The sequence below is a fragment of the Staurois parvus genome, unplaced genomic scaffold (genome assembly GCF_062004578.1).
Source record: "Staurois parvus isolate SC_StPar_1 unplaced genomic scaffold, SC_StPar_1.0 ptg000144l, whole genome shotgun sequence".
Taxonomy (NCBI): domain Eukaryota; kingdom Metazoa; phylum Chordata; class Amphibia; order Anura; family Ranidae; genus Staurois; species Staurois parvus.
Window position 1 is genome coordinate 1,506,660 of NW_028317940.1, and position 15,736 is coordinate 1,522,395.

Consider the following 15,736-nt stretch of genomic DNA (forward strand, 5'->3'; position numbering starts at 1 on the left):
TTCACCAGAGTGAATACAGAGGGTTCACCACAAGATGTAAACCATTGGTGAGCCTCAAAAACAGGAAGGCCAGATTAGAGTTTGCCAGACGACATCTAAAAAAGCCTTCACAGTTCTGGAACAACATCCTATGGACAGATGAGACCAAGATCAACTTGTACCAGAGTGATGGGAAGAGAAGAGTATGGAGAAGGAAAGGAACTGCTCATGATCCTAAGCATACCACCTCATCAGTGAAGCATGGTGGTGGTAGTGTCATGGCGTGGGCATGTATGGCTGCCAACGGAACTGGTTCTCTTGTATTTATTGATGATGTGACTGCTGACAAAAGCAGCAGGATGAATTCTGAAGTGTTTCGGGCAATATTATATATTATTATAATATTAAATGCTTCAGAACTCATTGGACGCTTCACAGTGCAGATGGACAATGACCCAAAGCATACTGCAAAAGCAACCAAAGAGTTTTTTAAGGGAAAGAAGTGGAATGTTATGCAATGGCCAAGTCAATCACCCGACCTGAATCCGATTGAGCATGCATTTCACTTGCTGAAGACAAAACTGAAGGAAAATGCCCCAAGAACAAGCAGGAACTGAAGACAGTTGCAGTAGAGGCCTGGCAGAGCATCTCCAGGGATGAAACCCAGCGTTTGGTGATGTCTATGCGTTCCAGACTTCAGGCTGTAATTGACTGCAAAGGATTTGCAACCAAGTATTAAAAAGTGAAAGTTTGATTTATGATTTTTATTCTGTCCCATTACTTTTGGTCCCTTAACAAGTGGGAGGTACATATGCAAACTGTTGTAATTCCTACACCGTTCACCTGATTTGGATGTAAATAACCTCAAATTAAAGCTGACAGTCTGAAATTAAAGCACATCTTGTTCGTTTCATTTCAAATCCATTGTGGTGGTGTATAGAGCCAAAAATGTTAGAATTGTGTCGATGTCCCAATATTTATGGACCTGACTGTATATGAAAAGCATTTCCCACACTCAAGGCTGGAATACAACAATTTCCCCCGTGTGGTATTTCAGATGTATGTAAAGACTAGAAGTCTGTGAAAAACATTTCCCGCACTCAGGGCAGGTATAGGGCTTCTCCCCTCTGTGAGATCTGTGATGTTTTGTTAGATTGTGTAAATGTGCAAAACATTTCCCGCACTCAGGGCAGAAATGCGGCTTTTCTCCTGTGTGAGATCTTTGGCGTCTAAGTCTTATTTTATTTTTTAAAATTCCCGCACTGAGAACAGGAATATGGTTTCTGCCCCATGTGTGATTTCAGATGTGTGGAAAGACTAGAAGTCTGTGAAAAACATTTCCCGCACTCATGGCCGATATGCGGCTTTTCTCCTGCGTGAGATCTTTGATGTTTAGTTAGATTGTATCACTGTGCAAAACATTTCCTGCACTCAGGGCAGGAATATGGCTTCTGCCCCATGTGTGATTTCAGATGTTTGGAAAGATGGGACTTCTAAGAATAACATTTTCCACACTCAGGGCAGGAATACGGTTTTCCTCCTCTGTGAGATAGTTTGTGTCTAATTCTGATTTTCTGAGAGAACATTTCCCACATTTAGGGTAGGAATACGACTTCTCCCTTGCGTGGGATTTCAAATGTGTGGAAAGAGGAGATTTCTGTGAAAAAGATTTTCAATACTCAGGGCAGGAGTACGGCTTTTCTCCCATGTGAGATCTTTGATGTACAAGTCTTGATTTGTATGAAAAACATTTCCTGAACTCAGGGCAGGAATAAAGCCTCTCCCTTGAGTGGGATTTCAGATGTGTGTAAACATTAGATGTCTGTGAAAAACATTTTCTGCACTCAGGCCCGGGATATGGCTTTTCTCCTGTGTGAGATCTTTGATGTACGACGAGTACTGATTTGTATGAAAAACATTTTCCGCACTCGGCAGGAATACAGCCTCTCCCTTGAGTGGGATTTCAGATGCGTGGAAACAGAAGACATCTGTGAAAAACATTTTCTGCACTCAGGGCAGGGAAACGGCTTTTCTCCCGTGTGAGATCTTTGATGTACAACAAGTGCTGATTTGTATGAAAAACATTTTCCGCACTCAGGGCAGGGATATGGCTTTTCTCCCGTGTGAGATCTTTGATGTCCAACAAGTCCTGATTTGTATGAAAAACATTTTCCGCACTCAGGGCAGGGATACGGCTTTTCTCCAGTGTGAGATCTTTGATGTACAACAAGTGCTGATTTGTATGAAAAACATTTTCCGCACTCAGGGCAGGGATACGGCTTTTCTCCCGTGTGAGATCTTTGATGTACAACAAGTCCTGATTTGTATGAAAAACATTTTCCGCACTCAGGGCAGGGATACGGCTTTTCTCCCGTGTGAGATCTTTGATGTCCAACAAATCCTGATTTGTATGAAAAACATTTTCCGCACTCAGGGCAGGGATACGGCTTTTCTCCCGTGTGAGATCTTTGATGTCCAACAAGTCCTGATTTGTATGAAAAACATTTCCCGCACTCAAGGCAGGAATATGGCCTCTCCCCTGTGTGGGATTTCAGATGCATGGAAAGTTGAGACTTCTGTGAATAACATTTCCCGCACTCAGGACAGGAATACGGCTTCTCCCCTGTGTGAGATCTTTTATGCATATTAAGACAATATTTAAAAGGGAAACATTTCTTACACTCAGGACAGGAGAAGCCCTTCCCTGTTGGAAAGCCAGCCTGGTCCCGCACAGTCTGAGGTTCCTCAGGATATGAGGAATCCGATGGTTCATCTACACTGTGTGGTGCCAGATGGACATTGGAGGGAGCCGGGTTTTCTCCTGGACTATACTGTGTGATGTCCTCATCTTCTACTTTCCAGTCTGGAGACAAAGTGAGACAATCCTCGGAGGTTTTCCTCATCTCCCGGCCATGGACTAAAAGACAAAGAGGATTACTAGACAGGAGCTGATTGGTTCCCCCAAACCAGGACTCCGCCCACATCAGGCAGCTTGGTCTCTGAGGAATTTCCAATTCCACCCACAAGGGAACTAGGAAAAGGCTCCTCTGATCTCCTACCAGGTCTTTTCTTTATTCATGGACCTTAGTCAGAGAGTGAGGAAACAACCAGAACTGTCTTTTATAGGAGGGACAGTGAGGAGGGAATTATAGGTTGAGGGTCCCCACCCAGCTTTGTCTCTGAGGAGCTTAACTGGTAAATGGTTCCTCCTGACCTCCCACCAGTTTCATTCTATAACCTTAGTCAGAGATTGGGGGGACCAATGAGGACCATCCTTAGAGGTGTGAACACAGTGGGGGGATTATATTGCCTAGTCTCTTCCATCATTTATTGCTTTCTTCCTAACACTGGAAAAACTACATTGCCTTATTTTCCTCAACTGGAGGTCAGAGAGTGAGGATTTGGGGAGCCCAACGAAGATGAAGATGGGACTGATCCTGAAGACCACCATCACTGGGGTTGAGATTCATCATTTATGATCCCTTTCTATTAATGGTTCCAATCATTTTGAGGATGTGACCACGTCACTAGACTTGTAAAGGTCTGAACTCTATCTAGTGGTGGAAAGAGGGTGAATAATGATAGTAAGGAAAGTTTCGTACTTCGCCTTCCTCCTCCTGAACTTTGTACACCTGTTCCGGGTCAGAGAGGGAAAGAACTCAAGCCAGGGGCTCAGCCGGGTACCTAGTATTTTCAGTAGAAGGTCCAGCAATGCAGCCCCGGGATCTCTCTCAGGGGTCATTTATTACACCATTTGGGGGAGAATGAAGATCTAATGTGCAGGATGGAGAACACAATTCAGGGAAGTGGCCTGAATCGCCCCACCTGGTACCAATCAGCGGTATGAACAGAGGAATGTTCTAAAGGGTACGTAAAGTCTACCAATGACCTTCTCTTGAGGGAAACACCTACATTGTATGCTGCCTCCATGTTAGAAACATTGCCTCTCTGTCAGCTTCAACCGGTCCGATGATTCCAGGTGGCTCCTTGGCTTGCTGGGTCTTATGGAGCCCTGTCGTGGCCATCTTTTTGTGCACGCTCCCAGGAGGGGACAGGAGGCCCCAGAAAACTAGACAGAGGAGACACGCCTATCCTCCTCCATGGAAAGTGAATGAATGTGTGGGCACACATGCATGATGGCGCTCTGAATAATGAGACATGTGGTCCCAAGGAGGGGGAACAGAAGTGGCCTACGTGGGGGCACGATTGCATGATGGCGCTCTGAATAATGAGACATGTGGTTCCAAGGAGGGGGAGCAGAAGTGGCTTACGTGGGGGCACACATGCATGATGGCGCTCTGAATAATGAGATGTGGTCCCAAGGAGAAGGAGCAGAAGTGGCTTACGTGGGGGCACACATGCATGATGGTGCTCTGAATAATGAGACATGTGGTCCCAAAGAGGAGAAGCAGAAGTGGCTTACGTGGGGGCACGCATGCATGATGGCGCTCTGAATAACAAAATGTGGTCCCAAGGAGGGGAAGCAGAAGTGGCTTACGTGGGGGCATGGTTGCATGATGGCACTCTGAATAATGAGACATGTGGTTCCAAGGAGGGGGAGCAGAAGTGGCTTACGTGGGGGCACACATGCATGATGGTGCTCTGAATAATGAGACGTGGTCCCTAGGAGAGGGAGCTGAAGTGGCTTACGTGGGGGCACACATGCATGATGGTGCTCTGAATAATGAGACATGTGGTCCCAAAGAGGAGAAGCAGAAGTGGCTTACGTGGGGTCACGCATGCATGATGGCGCTCTGAATAATGAGACATGTGGTCCCAAAGAGGAGCAGAAGTGGCTTACGTGGGGTCACGCATGCATGATGGCGCTCTGAATAATGAGACATGTGGTCCCAAAGAGGAGAAGCAGAAGTGGCTTACGTGGGGTCACGCATGCATGATGGCGCTCTGAATAATGAGACATGTGGTCCCAAAGAGGAGAAGCAGAAGTGGCTTACGTGGGGGCACGCATGCAGGATGGCGCTCTGAATAATGAGACATGTGGTCCGAAGGAGGGGAAGCAGAAGTGGCTTACGTGGAGGCACACATGCATGATGGTGCTCTGAATAATGAGACGTGGTTCCAAGGAGGAGAAGCATAAGTGTCTTACGTGGGGGCACACATGCATGATGGCGCTCTGAATAATGAGACATGTTGTCCCAAGGAGGGGGAGCAGAAGTGGCTGGCTTACGTGGGGGCACACATGCATGATGGTGCTCTGAATAATGAGATATGGAGGGGGAGCAGGTGACTTTCTATGATGTGGTCGGTGTGCTCTCCTCAAAGCATTGCAGTGGAAGGCGGAGGTTGTGCTTGTAAGGAAGCAAGCATTTGTTGTCCTCTTCTCAGCTGGTCTACACCAGGGGTTTGGCACCCCACGAGAGGCAGGACTTTCACAGCCTTTATGTAGGCCAGCTGGTGGATTTAGCCACAAAGCTTGGGCATCTTCATGGCCAAGCCACAGCTTGGAGTCAGGGGACTGGGAACTGAGCCGAGAGTTCAGGGAGAGAAGATCGACGACAGTACGGGATAAGCAGGGAGCAACGTTCAGGGGAGACGCAGATCAAGGAGAATCTGGAGGGGACACAGGCAGGACAGTGTGGACACAAGGAGAGGGGACACACAGAACTGCCAGAGAGGGGCCACCTGGGAGAAGGTTCTAACAGTCGCTGGTCATTACGTAAGCAAGTCACAGTACAACACTGCTGAAAAATGTAGTGCCCTCTAGTGATAGACTTTGTTATTTTTGCTAGTCGGAGGCTGGGTAGCAACCTGGGAGTGAGGTAGTGAGTTCACCTCAGAACATGCTGGGAGGCCCTGTATTTCAGAGTTTCTGAAGCCCTCCCACCCTTCCAAAAACTTCTGGCACTTTCTGGTAGAGGGGCGGAGGAGGGAAGGAGGCCCAAATTTGCATGTTTTGGGAACTTAGCCAATCCCCAGACAGGAGGCTGGGCATGGTGGCCAAGGGCAACCCTTAAACATTTGCATGTTTAGGGGAACTTGGCCAATCCCCAGACAGGAGGCTGGGCATGGTGACCAAGGGCAACCCTTAAACATTTGCATGTTTAGGGGAACTTGGCCAATCCCCAGACAGGAGGCTGGGCATGGTGGCCAAGGGCAACCCTTAAACATTTGCATGTTTAGGGGAACTTGGCCAATCCCAAGCAGGAGGCTGGGCATGGTAGCCAAGGGAAACCCTTAAATGTGACAGAGCCTGTGCATCAGGAGAGTGGGGTGGAAGATGGACTGAGAGATGGCTGGAGTGTGGAGCCTGGGAGGGGGCCTCAAGGAGGGAGACCTACCTACAGGCTGGTTGCTGGACAGAAGGATCTCCACTTCCCTACAATCTCCTGGGGAGGACAACCTGTCAGCCGGGAAGGAGCCAGTCCAGCGTAAGGCATAAAAGCAGCTACTACCCACCAAGCCGACAGGACAGTATGAGTACTTCTACACCTCCTGGGCCAGATAAAGGGAGAGGGTGGCCAGGAGCAAGACCCAACTAGTTCTCATCTGGGACTACTTAATTGGAAGATCTTGGAATCCATTGCTCAGGGATACCCTCATCTGGGGTCTGAGGAGGTATACCAAGAGGACATCAGTGCTCCTTAAAGAGACAGGCTCTGCATTATCCCTTATCTAAACTATTCCTCTTTATGAATGTTGAAATTTAGGAGGCATGTCATTGAAGTAGCTGACACCAATGTTGGGGGTAATTATTGCAGTTACTGACACCAATGCTGGGAGTTACTATTGCTGCCATTGATACCCCTGTTGGGGGTTATTATTGATATCATTGACACCAATGTTGGGGGGGTTATTATTGAAGTAACTGACACCAATGCTGATGGGTTATATTGAAGTAACTGACACCAATGTTGGGGGATATTATAGCAGTCACTGACACCAATGCTGTGGGTTATTATTGAAGTAACTGACACCAGTGTTGAGGGCTATTATAGCAGTCACTGACACCAATGTTGGGGGTCATTATTGAAGTCACTGACATTAACGCTGGTGGTTATTATTGCAGTTACTGACACCAATGCTAGGAGTTACTATTGCTGCCATTGATACCAGTGTTGGGGGTTATTATTGAAATCATTGACACTAATGTTGGGGGTTATTATAGCAGTCAGTGACACCAATTCTGGGGGTTATTATTGAAGTAAGGTACACCAATGTTGTGGGCTATTATAGCAGTAACTGACACAAATGTTGGGGGTTATTATTGAAGTCACTGACACCAATGTTGAGGGTTATTATTGAAATCACTGACGTCAATGCTGGGAGTTTTTATTGAAGTAATTGACACCAATGTTGGGGGTCATTATTGAAGTCACTGACTTCAATGTTGGGGGTTATTATTAAAGTCACTGACACCAATGCTGGGGGTTATTACTGAAGTCACTGACATAAATGCTGGGAGTTATTATTGAAGTAATTGACACCAATGCTGCGGGTTATTGTTGCAGTCACTGACACCAATGTTGGGGGTCATCATTGAAATCACTGACTTCAATGTTGGGGGTTATTATTAAAATCACTGACACCAAGGTTGGGGGGTAATTATTGAGTTACTAACTCCAATTTTGGGGGTTATTATTGAAGTCACTGACACCAATGTTGGGGGTTATTATTGAAGTCACCTACACCAATGCTAGGGGTTATTACTGAAGTCATTGACAGCTTTGTTGGGGGTTATTATTGAAGTCACTGACACCAATGCTGGGGGTTATTACTGAAGTCATTGACAGCTTTGTTGGGGGTTATTATTGAAGTCACTGACACCAATGCTGGGGGTTATTACTGAAGTCATTGACAGCTTTGTTGGGGGTTATTATTGAAGTCACTGACACCAATGCTAGGGGTTATTAATGAAGTCATTGACAGCTTTGTTGGGGGTTATTATTGAAGTCACTGACACCAATGCTGGGGGTTATTACTGAAGTCATTGACAGCTTTGTTGGGAGTTATTATTGAAGTAATTGACACCAATGCTGGGGGATATTATTGCAGTCACTGACACCAATGCTAGGGGATATTATTGCAGTCACTGACACCAATGTTGGGGGTTATTATTGCAGTCACTGACACCAATGCTGGGGGTTATTATTGAAATAACTGACACAAATGTTGGGGGGTAATTATTGCAATCACTGACACCAATGTCGGGTGTTATTAAAATAACTGACACCAATTTATTTATTGCCTCAGTGACACCACTACTAGGCACTGGACGTTTATCTGTCAGTCAGGGAGCATTAGTTGAAATTGATGACTAAACCTTGGCAGCTCTATCAAAAAGTGCTGCCTCGCCCCCCACCCCCCTCCTCAAATCTGGCAGGAAATCCCACAAAGAAAATGATAAAAAAGACCAACCGGTTGTCTTAAGAATCCATCATTATCTTTGGCTGATAGAATTGAGACAACAGAAAGGTAAAAAGCAACCAGCACATTTTGGGGGGCCAAGCAGTCCTCCTTCATCAGGGGGTTGGATGAAGAAGGAAAATAGGACTTTAAATATAAAAGCCGTACATGGCCTTCACAAGCACAGTAAAACTCCTCATTGGTCATAGAACACTTTCCAGGAGCCCTTCTATAGGAAGCTTTTCCATTTTTCATCCAAGCCCTGATGACCTCCGAAACACATTGGCCACCTGGGGGAAATGTTAAGGAATTGAAGAGACTTACTGTGTATGTTTTGTTTATTTTGCCCTGACCCACCTGTGCTGATCTCTGTAGGAGTGTCCTCCTCTATGAATGTCCTCCTCATTCCAGCCTCCTCCGTATATTGCTCATCATCCCTCACATACGTCTCTTCTACTTCACCCTCAACTTTCATGTTCATCAGATCTTCACCCTAAACCAACAGAATGGCAGAAAATAACATCTGTAACATAGAAGGATTTATGATGTGAGATCACATAGAACATCTCATCTTGTAGAGTCCACACATCGTCTCCACATGTCAGAGTGTTCCATCACTTTATGTTCCCGACCTTCAACTCCACCTACCTGATGATGGTGAGGGATGGTGTGACCTTCCTGTGTGGAATCCTGGGAATACAGAGGATGGGGACATCTCCCTGGTGGGTTTCTGGTATTAGGTGGCACCATCATGAAATCCTTATAGAGATCCTCGTTTCCTTCAAAAAACTCCTTCATCACCCTGCGCCGCTCAATCACCTTTTTAACCTGTTCTTTAACATTATTGTAATCTCCAAGGTTTCCATTCTGAACATATAAAAGGACATTTAATGTAACAAACAAGCTTGTGTATAATCCATAACTACTAGTGACTGTTCCACACCTACCGGATGATGGTGAGGGATGGTTTGATCTTCCTGTGTGGAATCCCAGGAATACAGAGGACGGGGACATCTCTCAGGTGGGTTCCCATGACTGCATCCATCTACCTGATGATGGTGAGGGATGGTATGATCTTCTTGTGTGGAATCCCGGGAATACAGAGGGCGGGGACATCTCTCTGGTGGGTTCCTATGACTGGATCCACCTACCTGATGATGGTGAGGGATGGTGTGATCTTCCTGTGTGAAATCCCGGGAATACAGAGGACGGGGACATCTCTCTAGTGGGTTCCCATGACTGGATCCATCTACCTGATGATGGTGAGGGATGGTATGATCTTCCTGTGTGGAATCCCGGGAATACAGAGGACGGGAACATCGCTCTGATGGGTTCCCATGACTGGATCCATCTGTAGGAAACACACACACTGACTGAATCCTATCAGATGATGGGGGATCTAGGTGGAGCCTCCACCTTTCCAATAAAGTCTCCTCTTACCCGGTGATGTGAGGGGCGGCTGATTGTCCATCATGACGTCCTTGTAGAGGTCCTTGTGTCCTTCTAAATACTCCCACTCCTCCATGGAGAAATAGACAGTGACACCCTGACACCTTATAGGAACCTGACACACACACAATGATACAGTCACCATCCAGACACATCCCTTGTCTGTTACTGGAGAATGTCCCAGAATTCCCGGCACCGCTCACCTCTCCTGTCAGCAGCTCCATCATCTTCTTGGTGACTTCTTGTGTCATGTGACTCCGGTCCTTGTCCATCCTCATTGATGTGCTCATGTGATCCATGCAGGTTTCTCTGTAGATGGATATGGGAGAGTTAATTGGCCTGTATTGGTTGTTCAATATTAGGATAGGGATATAAGGGGTCAATGGGTGGGCTGCCCCCAGTGGGAAGACTACATGTTCTTTTATCCTCAGTGCCATGCTCACAGCTCTGTCTAGAGACCTACTATGTTGGAATGCATGAGACACCCAGCAAGAGCACAATGGCAGCACAAGGCATCCAGTGCATGCCTGCATCAAATTTAATAAACTGTACAAAAAAAGTGGTGACCACCCCAACCTATAACTAGCCTTTGCAGTAAGGTTGTTGGGTGTCCCGTGCATTACCGTGCCTTTAAGGAGGTTTGGGCTCCCTCCTGGCAAAGCTGCCTTTAATCTACCCACTGCTAGATGTACTCCAACTTTGGAGACTCTGAAAATTATAGAGTGCAGACCGCAGTACACAGAGGAGCCTTGACGTAGACACTGCAGCTTACTCATATACAGTGAAGGAAATGCGTATTTGCTCCCCTGCTGATTTTATATGTTTGCCCACTCACAAAGAAATGATCGGTCTAAAAATCGAATGTTCGGTGTATTGTAACACTGAGAGACAGAATAGCAACAACACATTCAGCAGAAATGCATGTCTAACAAATGATGACTGATCTGCATGTTCATGAGGGAAATAAGGATTTGATCCCCTTCACAAAACATGACTTAGTACTTGGTGGCAAATCCCTTGTTGGCAATCACAGAGGTTTCCTGGAGTTGGCCCCCAGGTTTGCACACATCTCAGGAGGGATTTTGGCCCACTCCTCTTGGCAGATCCTCTCCAAGTCATTAAGGTTTGGTGGCTGACGAACTTTCAGCTCCCTCCACAGATTTTCAATCGGATGAAGGTCTGGAGACTGGCTAGGCCACTCCAGGACCTTAATGTGCTTCTTGTTGAGCCACTCCTTTGTTGCCTTGGCCATGTGTTTTGGGTCATTGTCATGCTGGAACACCCATCCACAACCCATTTTCAGTGCCCTGGCTGAGGGAAGAAGGTTTTCACCCGGGATTTGAGGGTACATTGCCCCATCCATCATCCCTTTGATGCGGTGCAGTTGTACTGTCCCCTTAGCAGAACCTCCCCCCCCCCCACAAAGCAGAATATTTCCACCACCATGTTTGACAGTTGGGATGGTGTTCTTGAGGTCATAGGCAGCATTCCTCCTCCTCCAAACACGGCGAGTTGAGTTGATGCCAAAGAGCTGGATTTTGGTCTCCTCTGACCACAACACTTTCAACCAGTCCTCCTCTGCATCATTCAGATATTCAGTGGCAAACTTCAGACAGTCCTGGACATGTGCTTTCTTGAGCAGAGGGACCTTGCGGGCACTGCAGGATTTCAGTCCTGGTCGGCGTAGTGTGTTACCAATTGTTTTCTTGGTGACTGTGGTCCCACAGCTGCCTGGAGATCATTGACAAGATCCTCACGTGTAGTTCTGGGATGATTCCTCACTGTTCTCATGATCATTGACACTCCACAAGGTGAGATCTTGCATGGTGCACCAGAACTAGGGAGACTGACACTTGTTTTGTGTTTCTTCCATTTGTGAATGATTGCACCAACTGTTGTCACCTTCTCACCAAGCTGCTTGGCGATAGTTTGGTAGCCCAGTCCAGCCTTGTGTAGGTCTACAATCTTGTCCCTGACATTTTTGGACAGCTCTTTGGTCTTTGCCATGGTGGAGAGTTTGGAATCTGATGGTTTGATTGCTCCTGTGGACAGGTGTCTTTTATACAGGTAAAAAAATGAGATTAGCAGCACTCCCTTTAAGAGACCACTTCTAATCTCAGCTTGTTACCTGTATGAAAGACACCTGGTAGCCAGAAATCCTGCTGAATAATAGGTGATCAAATCCTTATTTCCCTCATGAACATGCAGATCAGTCATCATTTGTTAGACATGCATTTCTGCTGAATTTGTTGCTGCTATTCTGTCTCTCAGTGTTAGAATACACCGAACATTCGATTTTTAGACCGATCATTTCTTTGTGAGTGGGCGAACATTCAACATCAGCAGGGGAGCAAATACGCATTTCCTTCTCTGTTGTAGAAAAATGGAGAGATGCCGAGATGAAGATGAACGTCAATGTATATAACCTAAAATAGCTGAGACTCTGAGAGAAAGTTAGAAGTCAGGAGGACACTTACCTTAAACTTACTTCTTGCGAAAGAATCCAAAGGGGAAGAATTATGTCAGTAAAATATGAACCAAACCGGTGTATCCCTCATCAAGGACTGACATAGAGAAGAAAAAATAGCTGTCTGGACTGGAGGAGGAGGAGCTCTGGTGTCCGGTGTCTGAGGAGTGGACATTTGTTGAATTGATTGGCAGGCAACAAGTGCAAAAGCAAGAGAAGAGCTGAGGGGCCAACAAGGGGGGAAGGTAAAATCTGAAGACACATGAAGAACCAAATAAGAGGCAAGGTATTGGGACTGCCGATGGCAATATTAGATATTCGAAAATGGGTAACAAGGATAACAACAAACTTTGTTAAAAGTGAAAATGCAACAATATATAAATATGGTCTGCATGAAAAGGCGCAACATGAAAGAAATTTTATATGACGCAAGAAAATTAAAAAAAAAAAATTTCACGGCGTGAGGCGGCGAAAAGGCTGCTAATTTCATGCTGCGAACTGCAAAGGTTGGTGAAAACAAAATGAATTTTTAAAACGAATAAATAAATGGAAGCCGAATTCAGGATTATTGGGGGACGGCAGTATTTTAGACAACTTGTGAAAATAGAAATGTATTATATCGTGTGAGACAATAAAAAGGCTGAAAACTGCAAAAGTTGATGATAATAAAATTAAAAAATACATTTTTTTTTTAAATAAAACGTTACATAGTTAGTCTGGCTGAAAAAAAAGAGAAAAGTCCATCCCGTTCAACCATTAAAATGTAAAAAAAAAATTTAAATAAAATGTTACAGAGTTAGTCTGGCTGAAAAAAAGACAAAAGTCCATCCAGTGCAACCACTAAACCATTAAAATGTAAAAAAAAAAAAAAAAAAAAAAAAAAGGAATAAAATGCAATGGTGAGCTTTTGTATGACCTTTTGGACAGGTTCTCCTTAATCCTGCAAGCATGGGTGCAATTCACTGGAACCCACCTGGTGGAAGTGTCCTAAAACTAGACTTAGGCCTTGGAAGTGTGAGAGAAATGGCCAGATGAAGGATGATAGCCTAAACTCAACTTAGAACCTGGGAAACCAAGGACAATGGTGAGCTTTTGTATGACCTTTTGGACAAGTTCTCCTTACTCATGCAAGCATGGGCGCAATCCACTGGGACCCACCTGGTGGAAGTGTCCTAAAACTAGACTTAGGCCTTGGAAGTGTGAGAGAAGTGGGCAGATGAAGGATGATAGACTATCATTCTGTGTAATCATCTGCACAAAACTCAACTCAGAGCCTAGGACACCAAGGACAATGATGCACTTTTGTATGACCTGTTGGTCAAGCTCTCCTTAATCCTGCAAGCATGGATGCGATTCAATGGGACCCACCTGGTGGAAGTGTCCTAAAACTAGATTTAGGCCTTGGATGTGTGAGAGAAGTGGTCAGATGAAGGATGATAGCCTATCATTCATCTGCACATTACTCAATGTCCCACATCTGGTATTGGGAAGCAAAGAACCCCAGCAGAAGGGGAAAGGGTGGAAATGGCCCCTGATCCCGTGGACGTCATGGTGGAGGCTTAGTCAAGTATGGGAGGAGGAAGCCCTTCAAAGGGGAGAATACAGCAGAGACCTTAGACCCCAGCATGGAAACATGAGGTAGCTGGCATCCAAGGTGCAGGGCCAATATGTGCAATTAAGCTTCAGGGGCCTGCTGGGAGCTTCACACTAGTGGCTGCTATTCCAGCTATGGCTGTCCACACCTACCTGACATCTTATTCTGGGGACAGTGAGGATGGTCAGAAAATCCTGGGTACTGCAACTCCACTACGTGAGCAGCTCAGACAACAAGGATTCAGATGTGGAGCAGCAAATGAGGGAGCAGCAATGATCGTCATTGCTTTGGTAAGTCCACCAAAACCCTGATAAAGAAGCCCACCTGTAAAGGTTGGCAGCATGCATGGGAGATCTCTCTGCTGCCCATCCAAGCAGCCAAGGTGTTTCCAATCACCTCCACCATGACCTTTTTCTCCTGCCAGACAGTGGATGCATCTGAGGCGTTCTTCCACCTCTCCATGGGAGGTCATTAGGTTACCATTACTACCCTGGTGGTCTGTGAGCCGTGTACAGAGCAGGTATTTCCAAAACCAAAAAAAACCTTTGAGAAACTTTCTAGAAGCCCTCTCAGAACATCGGCTTTCTTCCACCTCTGCAGGCAGGAGGTACAGAGAGGGAACACAGGGTGTCACTTGGAAGCAAGTATTCTCCATGGGAGGTAATTAGGTTACCACTCCTCCCCTGCTGGTCTGTGAGCCGTGTACAGAGCAGGTATTTCCAAAAACCTTTGAGAAACCTTCTAGAAGCCCTCTCAGAACATCGGATGCATCTGAGGCTCTCTTCCACGTCTGCAGGCAGGAGGTACAGAGAGGGAATACTGGGTGTCAGTTGGAAGTGAGTAGTCTCCATGGGAGGTCATTAGGTTACCACTCCTCCCCTGCTGGTCTGTGAGCCCTGTACAGAGCAGGTATTTCCAAAAACCTTTGAGAAACCTTCTAGAAGCCCTCTCAGAACATCAGATGCATCTGAAACTCTCTTCCACCTCTGCAGGCAGGATGTACAGAGAGGGAACACTGGGTGTCACCTGGAAGTGAGTAGTCTCCATGGGAGGTCATTAGGTTACCACTCCTCCTCTGGTGGTCTGCGAGCCATGTACAGAGCAGGTATTTCTAAAACCAAAAAAAAACCTTTGAGAAATTTTCTAGAAGCCCTCTCAGAACATCGGATGCATCTGAGGCTTTCTTCCACCTCTGCAGGCAGGAGGTACATAGAGGGAACACTGGGTGTCAGTTGGAAGCGAGTAGACTCCATGGGAGGTCATTAGGTTACCACTCCCACCCTGGTGGTCTTTGAGCCATGTACAGAGCAGGTATTTCCAAAACCAAAAAAGAAAAACCTTTGGGAAACTTTCTAGAAGCCCTCTCAGAACATCGGCTTTCTTCCACCTCTGCAGGCAGGGTGTACATAGAGGGAACACTGGGTGTCAGCTGGAAGGGAGTAGTCTCCATGGGAGGTCATTAGGTTACCACTCCTCCCCTGGTGGTCTGTGAGCCCTGTACAGAGCAGGTATTTCTAAAAACCTTTGAGAAACCTTCTAGAAGCCCTCTCAGAACATCGGATGCATCTGAGGCTCTCTTCCACCTCTGTAGGCAGGAGGTACAGAGAGGGAACACTGGGTGTCAGTTGGAAGTGATTAGTTTCCATGGGAGGTTATTAGGTTACCACTCCTCCCCTGGTGGTCTGCGAGCCGTGTACAGAGCAGGTATTTCCAAAAAACCTTTGAGAAACCTTCTAGAAGCCCTCTCAGAACCTTCAGCTCTGGTGGTTCCCAATGCAGATCCTACTGGGAGTGCTGCCCCGATCTATAAACATAGTAAAATCCAGTACTTCGTGAGGCTTCCTAAAAGCTTCTCTAACCCTACTGAGATAGGGCGGTGGTCT

The 15,736-nt window shown here is 46.2% G+C and overlaps 1 protein-coding gene across 1 annotated transcript; it reads right to left on the reverse strand.

Moving 5' to 3' along the window:
- Positions 1 to 923: 923 nt before the first annotated feature.
- On the reverse strand, positions 924 to 12,408 carry LOC149465055 (uncharacterized). Its single transcript, XM_089673662.1, is given in 8 exon segments — positions 924 to 1,910; positions 1,912 to 2,896; positions 8,701 to 8,836; positions 8,992 to 9,210; positions 9,291 to 9,694; positions 9,784 to 9,907; positions 9,996 to 10,101; positions 12,270 to 12,408. Coding segments are annotated over 7 exon segments (2,223 nt in total). The 5' UTR covers positions 10,092 to 10,101; positions 12,270 to 12,408; the 3' UTR covers positions 924 to 1,651.
- Between the last annotated feature and the right edge of the window lie 3,328 nt (positions 12,409 to 15,736).